The 12,529-nt window shown below is 54.9% G+C and overlaps 3 protein-coding genes across 3 annotated transcripts; 2 read left to right on the plus strand and 1 right to left on the minus strand.

Moving 5' to 3' along the window:
* Positions 1–2,392: 2,392 nt before the first annotated feature.
* Positions 2,393–5,041, plus strand: CGCA056_v003206 (uncharacterized protein; the record flags this gene model as incomplete). The annotated part of the gene is made up of 5 exons (XM_037318463.1): positions 2,393–2,509; positions 2,594–2,621; positions 2,685–2,845; positions 2,896–4,250; positions 4,306–5,041. 5 exons carry the CDS (start codon positions 2,393–2,395, stop codon positions 5,039–5,041), a joined length of 2,397 nt encoding a protein of 798 aa, XP_037182652.1.
* Positions 5,042–8,025: 2,984 nt separating this feature from the next.
* Positions 8,026–8,499, minus strand: CGCA056_v003207 (uncharacterized protein; the record flags this gene model as incomplete). Its single annotated transcript, XM_037318464.1, has 2 exons — positions 8,026–8,148; positions 8,356–8,499. The coding sequence occupies 2 exons, from the start codon at positions 8,497–8,499 to the stop codon at positions 8,026–8,028; spliced, it is 267 nt and encodes an 88-aa protein (XP_037182653.1).
* Positions 8,500–11,108: 2,609 nt separating this feature from the next.
* CGCA056_v003208 (putative serine-rich protein) lies at positions 11,109–12,344 on the plus strand (the record flags this gene model as incomplete). The annotated part of the gene is made up of 1 exon (XM_037318465.1): positions 11,109–12,344. The coding sequence occupies one exon, from the start codon at positions 11,109–11,111 to the stop codon at positions 12,342–12,344; it is 1,236 nt and encodes a 411-aa protein (XP_037182654.1).
* Positions 12,345–12,529: the final 185 nt, after the last annotated feature.

Genomic DNA, 12,529 nt, shown 5'->3' on the forward strand with positions numbered 1-12,529 from the left:
GTGTCGCCGCCGCTGGATCGTCCCGGGCTGACGGGTCCGTGCAGGAAATGCTTCTGCGACCTTGCGGTTTTGTTGGACGGGGTCGTGGATTGGGCAAAACATCTACGCAGTAGAGGATGAAGGATGTCGATGCGGTGTGAGGCCTCTACACCTGGTACCTTGGGTAGATGGACACAGTAGACGGCGTAGAGTTCTCACATGCGGGCCGTGGCTTGGAAACGAGGGGTAGTCTTGGGGCTTGGGGCTCTTGGTCTTACCTACCTACACCTATCATGGTCGCCTCTACATCTTAGCACCATCGGCAATGGGCCGTGACCCCCAATGAGCAAGATCGCAGCGAGTGCCGTGGCGCCCTCTGGCAGCAGCGGCGGTCTGTGGTCTTCTTAGAGCATTGTTGGGGGCGGCACTCTAGCACTCTGCTTTACAGCAGAAGCAGCCGGTGTCTTGCAACGCACATGCAATGCGCTTGGCTTGCAAGATGCGACTTGTGACTTGTTGATGCATTGGACATAGTCCCTCTCTTGAGGAGATGCGTGATAGTGGCGACCTCAATCTCTCACACGTGCATGTGGCCTCCAGGCCTTTGCCAGGGCACGCTGTGGCTCCGCCTGCGTGGTAGCTGAAAGCCACGCGTTGGATTCGTCTATATCGACGTCCATCGTTGGCTCCATTCTGTATCTGCTGAGGTAACTACTCACCCTGAGAGAGCATTCACTTGTGTGTAAATTGAAGCTGTGAACCCGGTTGGCTGTCTACCTACCTACATAAGGTAGTGTACTTACGCACAACTCCCCCGCACTTGAGCTGCACAAGTCGCTGTCAAATTGAGTTGAAAGTCAAGTCGCGCCCAACTTTTGGAGGAAATGGATGAGGAAACGAACACGGCGGCTAGACCAACCAACCTTGACTGCCAAACATGCTTGATCACCTCACTGGGCTGGCTGTCGAGCTGGGAAGAAGCCTGGACATTGTCAGGCACCCTCCGACTAGCTGCCGGGCACACCCAGGCCTAACCTACCAGACGCGATGTGCTTAGGTGGAGAGGAGACCGTCTCACCAGCTGCCGTACAAAGACAGCCCTGCCCTACGAATACCTTTGGCGCTGAGCTCAGCACCATCAACCTTGCAGCTGCGGTGGCACGCTTAAAGAAACAGGAAGTTTCTTCCAGCCACGCATGCTACTATGCAGTATGTGACCCCCGGAAGTTTTCCATTCCATTGTCAGGCACATTTATTCGTTGGCATCATGCGGTACGCTTTTCACCATCGGAAGACGTCATCATGAAACTCATATGCGTCTACCTGCCACAACGGAATTCTTCTGAATAACGTATCTTCTTATGCAATGCCCGGCTGCCCTGACACCGGGTTCATGCATATACTTAATAGATACATAACCATCTAAGGGGCGGATGAGCAGGGACCATTTTGAAAAGATTTGCCCCCCAGCACAAATTTGTCGCTCGGCGCTTGAGCTTAGAGCATTGACCGATTGCCGCGAGGGAGCCCCTCAGTCGCATACCTTATTTCACTTTTCATTACCTATCTTACAGCAAGACCAAGCAAAACCAAGCCCACGTCAATCATTGGACAACAGCCAGGGATGGCTACCCGTGTGGCGCAGGCCAATGGCTTGCTCAGCTTCGCAGCCAAGTAATCAATTGTTCAGCTCTTCTCTTGGGGCAGTCCTCCGTCCGACCCTAGGGCATAGCCGCACTGGAAGGGCGAAAGTGTGGTGCAGTGCGGTGCGGGACGAGGTCGTCGTCAGCAGTGATCCTGACGTGTGGCGGGGCAGCAAGCTGGGTAGTAATGTGAGGTATCTCATGCTAGAGATGTTGCCCCGCTTGTGCCTCACGTATTATCTAAGACTACCATTTCCCAAGCCCCAGGTTCCGTAGCCAAGCACCCAAGCTTCCACAATCTTTTGCGCGGCACGGCTTTGCCGTTGACGTACGACCCTACCATCCTACCTTACATCACACTGTTAGGTTGTTTGCGAAGACTAGATATCTGGGCAAGAGGCACCAGCAAGAGCTAATAATCCAGTGTTGCTTCAGACAGCCGGGGTAGCCAAACCCAATCTTTCTTTGTCCAGCTAAAACCTTCACCCAGTCCATCTTACTCAAGCTCCCCTCCCTGGCGAGACAGTTCAGCTCGCCGTTTCTTAGCTGAGCTTAGCTCATCTGTCCTACTTGGACCTGAACTTTCCTTCGTCATCCTACCTTACGTTGCTTTCTCACCTTTTACCCCTCCAAGGCTGATTCCCAACCTCGTGGGCCAACAACACCCGATAACAGGCGACCCCTCCACTGTTTACCGAACATCCGACGCGCCTCTGCGATCGAACCTCACTTCCCTTCTTTCGCAAAACCTGAACCTCATTCCCCTGGACATGGCGTCATCCGGTCTTGGGAGAGGGTCTCTTCTCCTTGCTCTCTGCCTTCTCCTGGTGCTTTTACCAGGGCGCGCCGCAGCTTTTGGCGCCGGCAACATTCCCTCCATCGCGCAGGTAGGCGCTTTACCAGAGCACTGTTTTGCTGATGCTCTTTATCTACCACATGTTGCAACTACTGACCACTGGACGATTTTTCAGGTCGAGGGTGTCAATTGGCGTCATGGAGGTGCGTTCCTTCTTGCTCCTCTGCTTCTCATAATTACTGATTCGCTGACGTGGTAGCATGCAGATATCGAGGATATGCTCAAGACCATCGCCTTCTTGAAGGGCAAGAAGTGGACGTCGATGCTGGTTTCAAGGGTCTACTTCGGCAACTGGCTGCGCGACTATTCTCAGGCTGTCGATGTTGGAAGCTTGAAGGGAGTCAATGCTCCCACAATCAGAATCTTGGTTCGTCTCTCGCGCAATGTTGTCCCCTTCGCTTCTTACCGTTCAATCAGGTCTGGGTGCTTTCCTTCATGGCGTTTGGCTATGCGACTGAGGAATTCGAGGTCACTGAGGAGCGCCTCGGCGTCTACCGTCCCGAGGAGCATATCGACAACCCCCTTGGGTACGCTGACGGCATGGACGCACGCAAGTTTGATCCTCGTTTGCGAGGTCCTGTAGACCCTGTTGAGACCAAAATCGATTCTCGCACCGGCATGAAGAACTATATTGCCAACGAATCAGGCGGTTGGGCAACCAGCGCTGGCTACCTTCGCTTCAGCTTTGCTCGCAGCATCCACTATGGTCGAGTTTACACGAACGGCTCCCGTGGCTCGGGCAAGGAGGACGATCTTTGCGAGGCCCTGCGGTGTCTCGGCCAAGCCCTACACTGCATGGAAGACTTCAGCGCCCATAGCAACTACTGCGAGCTCGCCCTTCGCGAACTCGGTTATCATCAAGTCTACCCCCATTGTGGCGCCGCCACGGAGATCGATCTTCACGGCCGTCGAGTGTTCCCTCTTGTAACCGGAACTTTTGGAGCTGTAGACTTCCTCCACTCTGTCTTGGGCGAGGCTACTGATCACTTCACACAATCCGAGGTCGACGAGATGAACGTAGCACTTCAGAACGCCGAAGGCCTGACTGGAAACATAGGAGGTGGTTCTTCTGGAGGCTCCTCAAGTGGTCTGGGAAGCATACCTGGACTGGGAAGCCTGGGCAATCTTGCCGGCCTCGGTGGCAACAGTAGCAGCGGCAGCCGTGGACTTTTTGGACTTGGTTCCAGCTCGTCTTCTTCAAATAAGTCAAATGACTTCATCTCCCTTGTTGACCAGCTTCCGGGTATTGGTGGCGGCTTGGCTAAACAAGCCAAGGAGCTACAAGCCCGATCGGCTGAACAAGAGCGGGAAAACCAGAATGTCGGCAACTACTCAAGCAGTCGTGGTGACTTGTCTCGCGACAGCGCCAATCAAGTACCCGGCATGAGTACAAACTTCGACCCTGTCAAGACGGCGAAGAACATCTACCCTATTCTCCAGTTCAGGGATAAGATCGTCAAGTCTATCAGTAACCTCATCTCCAAGGTTCCTGGCCTGGAGAAGTTATTGGACCATATTAGTGAGACACTAACAGCCTTCATCCTCGGGCTGCTGGCACCTTTCGTGAGACCGATCATCAACCAAGTCTCCAAGGTCCTCAAGGATGGCTCCTCAACCGTCATCAGTGCAAGTTCCAACTCACAGCTGGAGCCTTGGAAAAATCCGAGCTGCGATGACCCCACTCACTCAATGCTGTCCAAGGACCACTTCACTAACATTCTCAACTCGTGCGCCGGCAGAGTTGCCGCGACTGTTCTGCAATATGTTGTTCCGTAAGTGCCCCCGTGGGGACAACGACATATTGAATAAGTTGCTAACAGAAGGCAGCCGAGTTCTTTATGCTTGGGAGAATCCCGGAGTGCCTGTTGACGAGGTTGTCAACGATGTCCTTCGGGCCTTCCACCACCCGGCTATCCGAGACGAGAGAATTGAGATTCAAAGAAGTATGTTCGAGACGGTTCGCAAGTGGGTCGACGAAAGCCCTCACAAGCATGAACTGTCCCGCCTTCTGTCATCTGAGTCTGTCAAGGCCGGTAAGAACCATATTCTGAGCGGCGAGGCCTCCAGAGGCCACGATGGTCCCGGCCACTCTCACGGCGCTTGGGACAGCTTTGGCGAGTTGGGTCATGGGAAGAACAAGGGATCGCTTTGGAGCCAAATCCGGACGAGAGATCTCAACTCAATGGATGGAGACGACAGAAAGCCTCTGTCCAGCTCTCCTCTGCCACCGCAGAATACAAACTACGGCTATGACCAAGACCATAGAGCGAGCAGCCAGCCGTACCCAAGTGGAGGCTACGAATCTTCTCAAGGCCACGCCTCCGGCTATTACAGTCAGCCTGAACCGCAAGGCTATGGTCACCAGCCGCCTCCCCCTCCTCAGGGACAGTGGGGGCCTCCGCAACCTCCTCAGGGGTATGGCGGACTAGGCTATGGCGGCCCTGGATACGGTGGACCACCGCCGGGCCAGTATCCTCCTTATCAGCAACCGCATCACCCCCATCATCCGCAGGGTGGTGGTGGTGGTGGCTGGGGACAATACCCAGGCCAACACCGCTACTAGTCGCGATGCGTTGTAGATTGGGAAGGTTCTGAGGGTCATCGGGACTTGACAGGCGGGCTAAGGCTTGTAAGAGGCTCGGCGGATGACAGGCAATAGGAGGTTCGTTGCAATGGGCACGATGTAGAATGATTCCCACAGACTATGAGTAACATTATTTATTTCATTTCGCAACCATCCAGTGGCATGTCTGGGAGAGAAGCGACAGAAGCAAAATCGGGATGAAGACCTATACACAACTCACGTTTGGTTGGATTAACGATGAGAACACATGGAAAGCATCACAACGACCGAAAGTATCCTGCTACTGCTTTGTTTTTAAACAGTCAACAAAGCCCCTTTGCAGCAATAATTTGGCAAGCATTTGACCAAGGCGAGGCACAGATCTGACCAAAGGGTCGGGGACGACAGTAGAGGCTGGACTTTTCATAATATGGGATCGAACGGCCAAGCCGTTCCTGCTCGCTCTTGTCCAGCCACGCTCCAGCGAGACGTGGGCTTCAGAGGATATGATGATGCGAGCAGGGCCGGGTAAGCTCCGACGAGGAGTAAGACGCTCCGTGCTGACCTCCGATTGCAGCCGGCGTGACATGTGCAGACGCAGACGCCGCCATCGCTCCGCCGTTCACTGCAGAAACACTCCAACCACTCCACTGTCTTCACTGACGTCCGCTGATGAAGTTGCTGACTGTCGTGGTGCGTGGACTCGCAATAGATCACCCCCTTCTGCGAGTCAGTATCAAACACCCATCACGGCCCAACGCCTCTCGCGATTCTACTGAACCCGAACCGGCGGCCCCTCTCATCGGCAGTATGTCGTCGGCGGCGAGTCCCTCCCAGGCGTTTTCGGCACCGATGACAGCAGGTTTGACTAGAAAGTTATTTTTTATTACCATCCGGACACTTGTCAGATGTTGTGGAGCGGCGTGGTTCTTGTTTGCGCCTAGCAGTCGATGGTGCACTCGGTGGCGTTTCTACTGGCGAGGAGCGCGGGCCGCAGCCAATGGGAAGCTGTCGGTACGAAGCTGGGATGAGTTTTGGATTTTCAAAGGAGGGCGCAGCCATGCGTGTGTGTGTGTGTGTGAGAGGGAGACAGTGAGAGTGAGAGGCGGCTGGGAAAACGAGCTTGGGCTCGGTAACTTAGCTTAAGAGTAAGCTAGTTTCGGGACGACGCCGTTGGATAAAGATTTCCCTCCATTGGTGAGGAGAGAGGGGACCGACAGCTTATCTCTGTCTCTTTCGAGACTGGAGAGGCAAGCTTGAGGCGTCCTCGTGTGCGGCGTACGCGTGTGCGGTGTTCCACGCTGCTGAAGAACTTCTGGATTGATATCTGCGGCAAAGCTGCGCGTGGGCGAATCTAGCATGTTAGCTTACCGGCGCCCACCTGCTTTGCTTGTTCCTGATTCATGTGACGTTGCCAGACCGATCTTTGCATGGTGCCAGCCGTATGCTTCTGAATAGAGAATGAGACCAATCAAAGGAGGGAATGCTTCAAAGTTTCCAACATATAAAAGGTTCAGGATCACGTAAGCGTAGTCGGTTGACTTGCCGCATTGTCCAACGACAACGGCATTGGAACTGTAATGTGGGCACCGCAGGGCCGCCGTCATCTCCTGGAGCAAAAGACCGGGGTTGCGCAGGAGCGATTGAGTTCTGGGCTGTATGGTCTAGGACAGATGCCCATGTTGGGTCTTGTTTGCAAAAGATGGGATGATGCAATGAAAGCAGATTGGCTGCTGCTTGTTTGAGAGGTTTCCATGGATAGGTCGAGGCGAAATGGCAAGGGGATCTGGTCAGTGCCCCGAGGCTGTGGAGGGGTTTACAGGAGACATGACGTTTTGCCTGGTGGGCTGGTGGTGTTGATCCCTTGCTTGAAAAAGGAGATGCCGCCGGGACGATATACTCATCTTGATGTTATTGCAATTATCCCTCCTCAGATCTTGACACGTCGGGGCAATCCTGGCCGCTGTCTCTGGCCGTGATTTGCCAACTCCAGACGTCATCTGGGGGGTCAAGGGTATATGTGCCAACGCAGTGGTAATAACGGAGAACTGACACTACTGATGGCCTCCACAACGCGGTTGTCTGCGAATGAACAAAGGCTCGTCCTTGCTGTCAGCTTGCAGGAAAGGAAACAGTGTACAGGTCAGGTGAGGCAGTTCGAAAGACCATCTATCCGTAGGTTGCAAGCCGCATGTAAGCAATGCTACGAAATCTGATGGTTGATACGGGCCGCATGCAGATATGAGGTCTAAATGATCGGCCTTCGGATGTAAAGTGCGGACGGTAGGCAGTCCAGCAGATGTGACCCCGATCTCGAAAGCGCCGGCCCCTCAATACGGGACTTGGGAGCTTGAATAAGCCGTCGGATGTAAACCAAGGTTACACCAATAACGTCAACAGCGGATAACGGAGCAGCGGTGAGTCGCCAATTCGCCTGGCGGCTCTGAACGTTAGCTGGCTCCAAAAGTCTGCGCCAACAAGACCCTGTTACTGTGTGCGGTCTCGACTTCCAGAACGCAGAACACAATGTGGGTTTCTTGAACCGAGGAGGTCTGCCGGTGCGGCTGCCGATCATTCACAGAATCGGTTCTGTTGCCGTGTTGCTTGGCTGTCCTATTCCCTCCTTGTCCGCCTTCGCGCTTGGATGGGCGCAACCTCTGCGCTTGGTCAAGCGGGTCAACTCCTGCCGATCTGACCAGAGAAGCGTGGGCTTGACGCCATATCGTTACCATCGTCGATCGGAGGGATCGTACGTACGGACACAAGAGATCAGTTGTATCCACGCTGCCTTGGCTGCACACGAACAGGCACGCGCTGGAGATCAGCAGCCGTTTTTTTTTTTTTTTTTTGCCCCAACAGGATACGAAGCGGTCCACAAGCAAAAGCCCACAGTGAGGCAAATCGGCTAGGTTCAGCAATAATTGGCGCTGCTGGAATGTCGACGTGGGGACAGCTACGGGCGGCAAAGTAAACACCGGGAAGGGTTATTTGTGTATGTGCACAGTAACAGTATTGCCTGGGCTGCGAGTAATGAGGAAGAGATTGAGAGTCAAAGGCTGGACTCTAGGAATCAGGACGCGTTGTTGGCAATTGCTCGTCATTCCTGACAGGGCGCCAGTTCGACTTCTTCCTCCACGGAACGGGGAAAGAGAACAAGACCCGAGGAAACGGATAGTAGCGGGTGGATGAGTGGCCCGACGAACTGTGGACATGGTCGGGAACAATGATGACGGGTACGGGTACTGGGCTGGGCTGGGCTGGGCTGTTGGCCCCGGCATCCGGCGTGGTTTGCCAGGAGGAGGCCTGCAACTTACCCAGCTTAGGTTGGTAGGTCGGACGACGAGGAGAAATTGGGCCAGGCCGGCGCAAGTCGCAGTCACTCTGGATACGAGCAGAGCGGACAGACCCTCTGGTGTCCCCTTTGCGGCGTAGCGAAGCAAATCGCGAATCCCAATCATGAGCTCAATTTGCTATTCGAGGGCCTCCAGAAGGAACGAGATCCGTGCATTGCAGTCGGGTGCAGTGCAGTGCTGTGCTGTGCTGTACCGTGCTATTGGAGGACGGACTCAGGACAGTCCAACTCTTAACGGAGTCCGGGGATGACTTCCAGGGTGCTTCTTCGTCTGGTCTTTCTGTCCCCCAAGTGAAACCTTACCAGCGTGCTTTGCCTTCGTCGCTTGCGTACTCGCCTGGCGTGTCGCGTTTGAGAAGTCTTGTCGTGCATTTCCAAGCTTATTGATTTGTCTCCCGTTTCTCGTTGTCGGCCGACATGTGGCAAGGTCTGGAACGCGCAGCACGTTGTGAGCGACTGTCAAGGGCGGCGGGACGGGACTCGAGTCGAGACGAGTCAAGCCGCGAGTGCTTGTCAGGTATTCGTAAACGCAAAGGAGGCGGGCGCCAACGGGCATTCAACTAGATGACATCCAGGACTGAACATTCCCGGGATTTTAATGACGGACAAACGCTTGCCGTGGCCTAGTGAAGGGAACATGTCCAGGTGCATTCCCTTCGCGCGTCTAAGCCCTTTAGGCTTTTGTGCTGGCCAGGGTACAGAGTACCTCGGGGACTTTGTGGTGCAGGGCAGCCAAAGAAGGCAGTGGTTGCAGCGATTCGCAATTTCGACGGGCATGTGCCGCACTTTCTGCGAGATGACAGAGACATCGGGATGTAATATTGGCGGCAGGTCTCGAGACTCGAGTGTTCATTTTGGTCAAGAGACAAACATGACGGTTCTGAAAGAGGTCAAACTTGTTCAAGAGCGTTGAGGGAGGGAGGAAAGGGCTTGGTCGAGTACCTCACCTGGGCTGCCTACCTATGTAGGATGAAGTGGGTATCCGCTGTAAGGTGCCGTGCAGTCGGCGCCCGAGCTGCAGATCGGACAAGTCGATATAGGTTGCTTGCCAGGCACGCCGGCGACATGACTGCGGAGGGTGACCTCATGCTGTAACCTGCCATTGGAACCATCGCCCGTTGCTGCTGAGCCACTGGCACCCCAAACGACTGACAATGGGATAGCAGGGGACAGGATGGAACAGGATGGGATGGATGGGACGGGGTCCGCAAGGTAAGATGGGATGGGATGAGATGCCTACCTATTACCTTACCTACCTTACCTACATTACGTTAGGTACTTGCCCAGGCAAGATGGCTGGCTGGGTTGTGCTGGGCTGTGGAAGCAGAAGGGAAGCCAATGTAGCTGTGCCTGCGCGTCTACCTCTGCGTCCGCATTTGCAATTGCTTCGGATTCCATGTGCGTTTGAGTGCAATGCGAGGACGATGGTAGGGTGTGGTGTGGTGTGGTTTGGTATGGCGCCTGCAGTGCAGTGCAGTGCAATTGCAGTAGTAGGCAGTAGTAGCTACCTTAGCTACCTTACCTCGTTGCCCGTGTTCACTGCCCGTTCCTGTATTCGTACACGGAAGGGCGAGGGACGGACGGGCAGCTCCACCTGCGATCTCACTTGCTCAAAACATACATATTCCCAGCTTCCTGTCCTGCTCCTTCGGAGCGTTCCTCCCTCTCCCTCCTCCTCCCTTTCGCTGCTTTTCCCCTCCCGTGTCCCTTCCCGCCTCCGTCAACCCCTGCCCTTGCCCTTCCAATTGGCGGCAGCAGTAACAAGTTAATCGACACGCTTCCAAGAAATCCACGACCTGCTACGAACAATTCGACAGTCCTTCCACCCACCCACCCACCCGTTCTATTACATCCTCCCTTTCCCCTCTGCCCGACTGCTCCTCATATCCCCTCGCTTTCTTCTTCCCTTGTAACTGTCTAATCCGTTTCTTCTTTTTTTTTTTTTGGTCTTCTACTCCCGTCCAATTGATCACTCCTTGCGTCACCGCGATCGACAAGTCGCAACCTCCGCGGCGCTTGCTGCTTCGCCCAACTCGACTTCGGCCCTGCCAACCGCCCGACCTTTTCCGCCGACCCGCGCAGTAGTACCTAGGCTACGCGCAGCCGAACCGTCTGCACTTGGTCGCTTTCGCAGGCACCACCTGAACCTGACTCAGCCACCCGCGCCAATTATCGCCCGTTCGTCTTGTCTGAGCAGACTGCGACTCAAACGCGAAACATCTCCCTTTTTCTTCCCCTTCCCGCACGAACTCCAAACAATTGACAACCTGCCGCACCGTGCCACTTGCGAATCAGGCCCTTCGTTGCCGCCTGTTCCACGTGCGTGTCGCCAACTTTCTTCTCAGCGGCCTCATTGAACCCTATCGTTGGCCGCACGCCGATTGAAGCCGATTGAAATCGACAGCGCGCTGTTTCTAGTCGCCTGCGAGTTGAAACACACCGTACTCGGCCCTGCAGTCTGCACTTTGCGCCAAGATGTATTGGGGGTGAGTTGTCCAACTTTTGTGCTTCCTCTCCATTTTGCCGAGCCAACTACGGCACCTTTGCAGATCGCCAGCTCGTCTTCTGAGCGTAGGGATCCTGCAGCCGTGGCACCCAACTGCCATTCTGTTCTTGAAATCTGCATGCCGTCTCCCCGCGGCTGCAATTCGCATCATCTCTCCTACTCATGCACTTGGCGATGCGACCTCACCACTTCCTAGAACCATCACTAACATGTCGTTTCCCAGTCGGTTTCCGCACCTCTTCTTGAGGCAGGAATCATCTTCCAATGGGACCGTAGCCGCCACCACGCCTGCTGCAACGACTCCTCAAACGACTCAGCAGCAAACCACACCTGCTGCGGCGACAACAACCCCTGCCGCTGAGACCACCACAGCTGCTCCTACGACGCTGATCACCACAACTGCACCTGCGGCTACATCTCAAGTTCAGACAACAACGCAGCAACAGGTTCCGACGACCACGACACAGCAGACCACCCCGCAGACAACCACGGCTGCTGCTGAAACCACACAGCCAGCAACATCGGTTGTCGCAACTACTGTTGTGATCACCCCAACTGTACCCGGGGGTCAGACCAGCACAGTCATCCAAATCATCACACAGACCGAGGCTGCCAACCCCTCCAAGACGACCGGGAGTACCTCTGCATCTGCATCTTCAACGAACGGCGCTTCCAACTCCGGTAGCGATTCGAAAGGCGGTCTCACAGATGGAGGTAAAATCGCTGTCGCTGTGGTTGTTCCCATCGCAGCTGTGGCGCTGCTCATTTTGGCCGGTATTTACTTTTGGCGCAAGAGGAAGCAGCGCAAGCATGCCGAGGAGGAACGCCGGAAGGAGGTTGAAGATTACGCCTACAACCCTAACGCGGACCCCACGATCCCATCTCTTGGTGACGGCGGCTCTTATGAGATGAAAGAGGATGGTTCTGCTGGATACCGCGGATGGGGCACCACCACTCTGGCCGGATCCACCGGACGCAAGGCATCTACGACCATGTCTGGAGGCAACACAGGTGCGGCTCATTCGGACACAACATCACCAACTCGCGGCACTGACACCCGTTCAGGAGAGCCTCTGATCAACGACGGCTCATACTCACCCGACGGCGAGATCCTTGGCGCCATGGGCCCTTCGGCCGCTCTGAATCGTGGACCTGGCGTCCAGCGTGGCCCATCAAACGCATCGTCCTCCTACAGTGCTGGCAACCGCTCCGATACGTCTGATGGTGGCATCGGCATGGCCTACACCGGAGGAGGAGGAGGCAATGCCTACTACGATCAGTACGGCAACAATCCTTACTCCGATAACCCGTATGGCGATCAGCGACCCACCGAGCTTCCCGGCCAACCCGTAATCCGTGACAACCCGGCTCGTCGTAACACCAGGATCGAAAACCCCTCTCACTACCCACAACAACAAAATGCGGGCATCTCGCAGAACTTTTGAAATCTAGCGAGTCACGCTAAAACTTTGTTGATAACCAGTCTGCTGGGGTTTTGTTCTGAAGATACCCACCGTCCCCACCAGGCAAACGATGCTCAAGTCGGGAAAGAAAAAACGGCGTTAGGGATTCACGGAAATCATGGCATGCGACAGCACCTTTGCTGCTCAGAGAACTACACTATTAATAT

Source organism: Colletotrichum aenigma, assembly GCF_013390185.1.
Source record: "Colletotrichum aenigma strain Cg56 chromosome Unknown KSG_Cg56_contig02, whole genome shotgun sequence".
In the NCBI taxonomy this organism is placed as follows: Eukaryota; Fungi; Ascomycota; class Sordariomycetes; order Glomerellales; family Glomerellaceae; genus Colletotrichum; species Colletotrichum aenigma.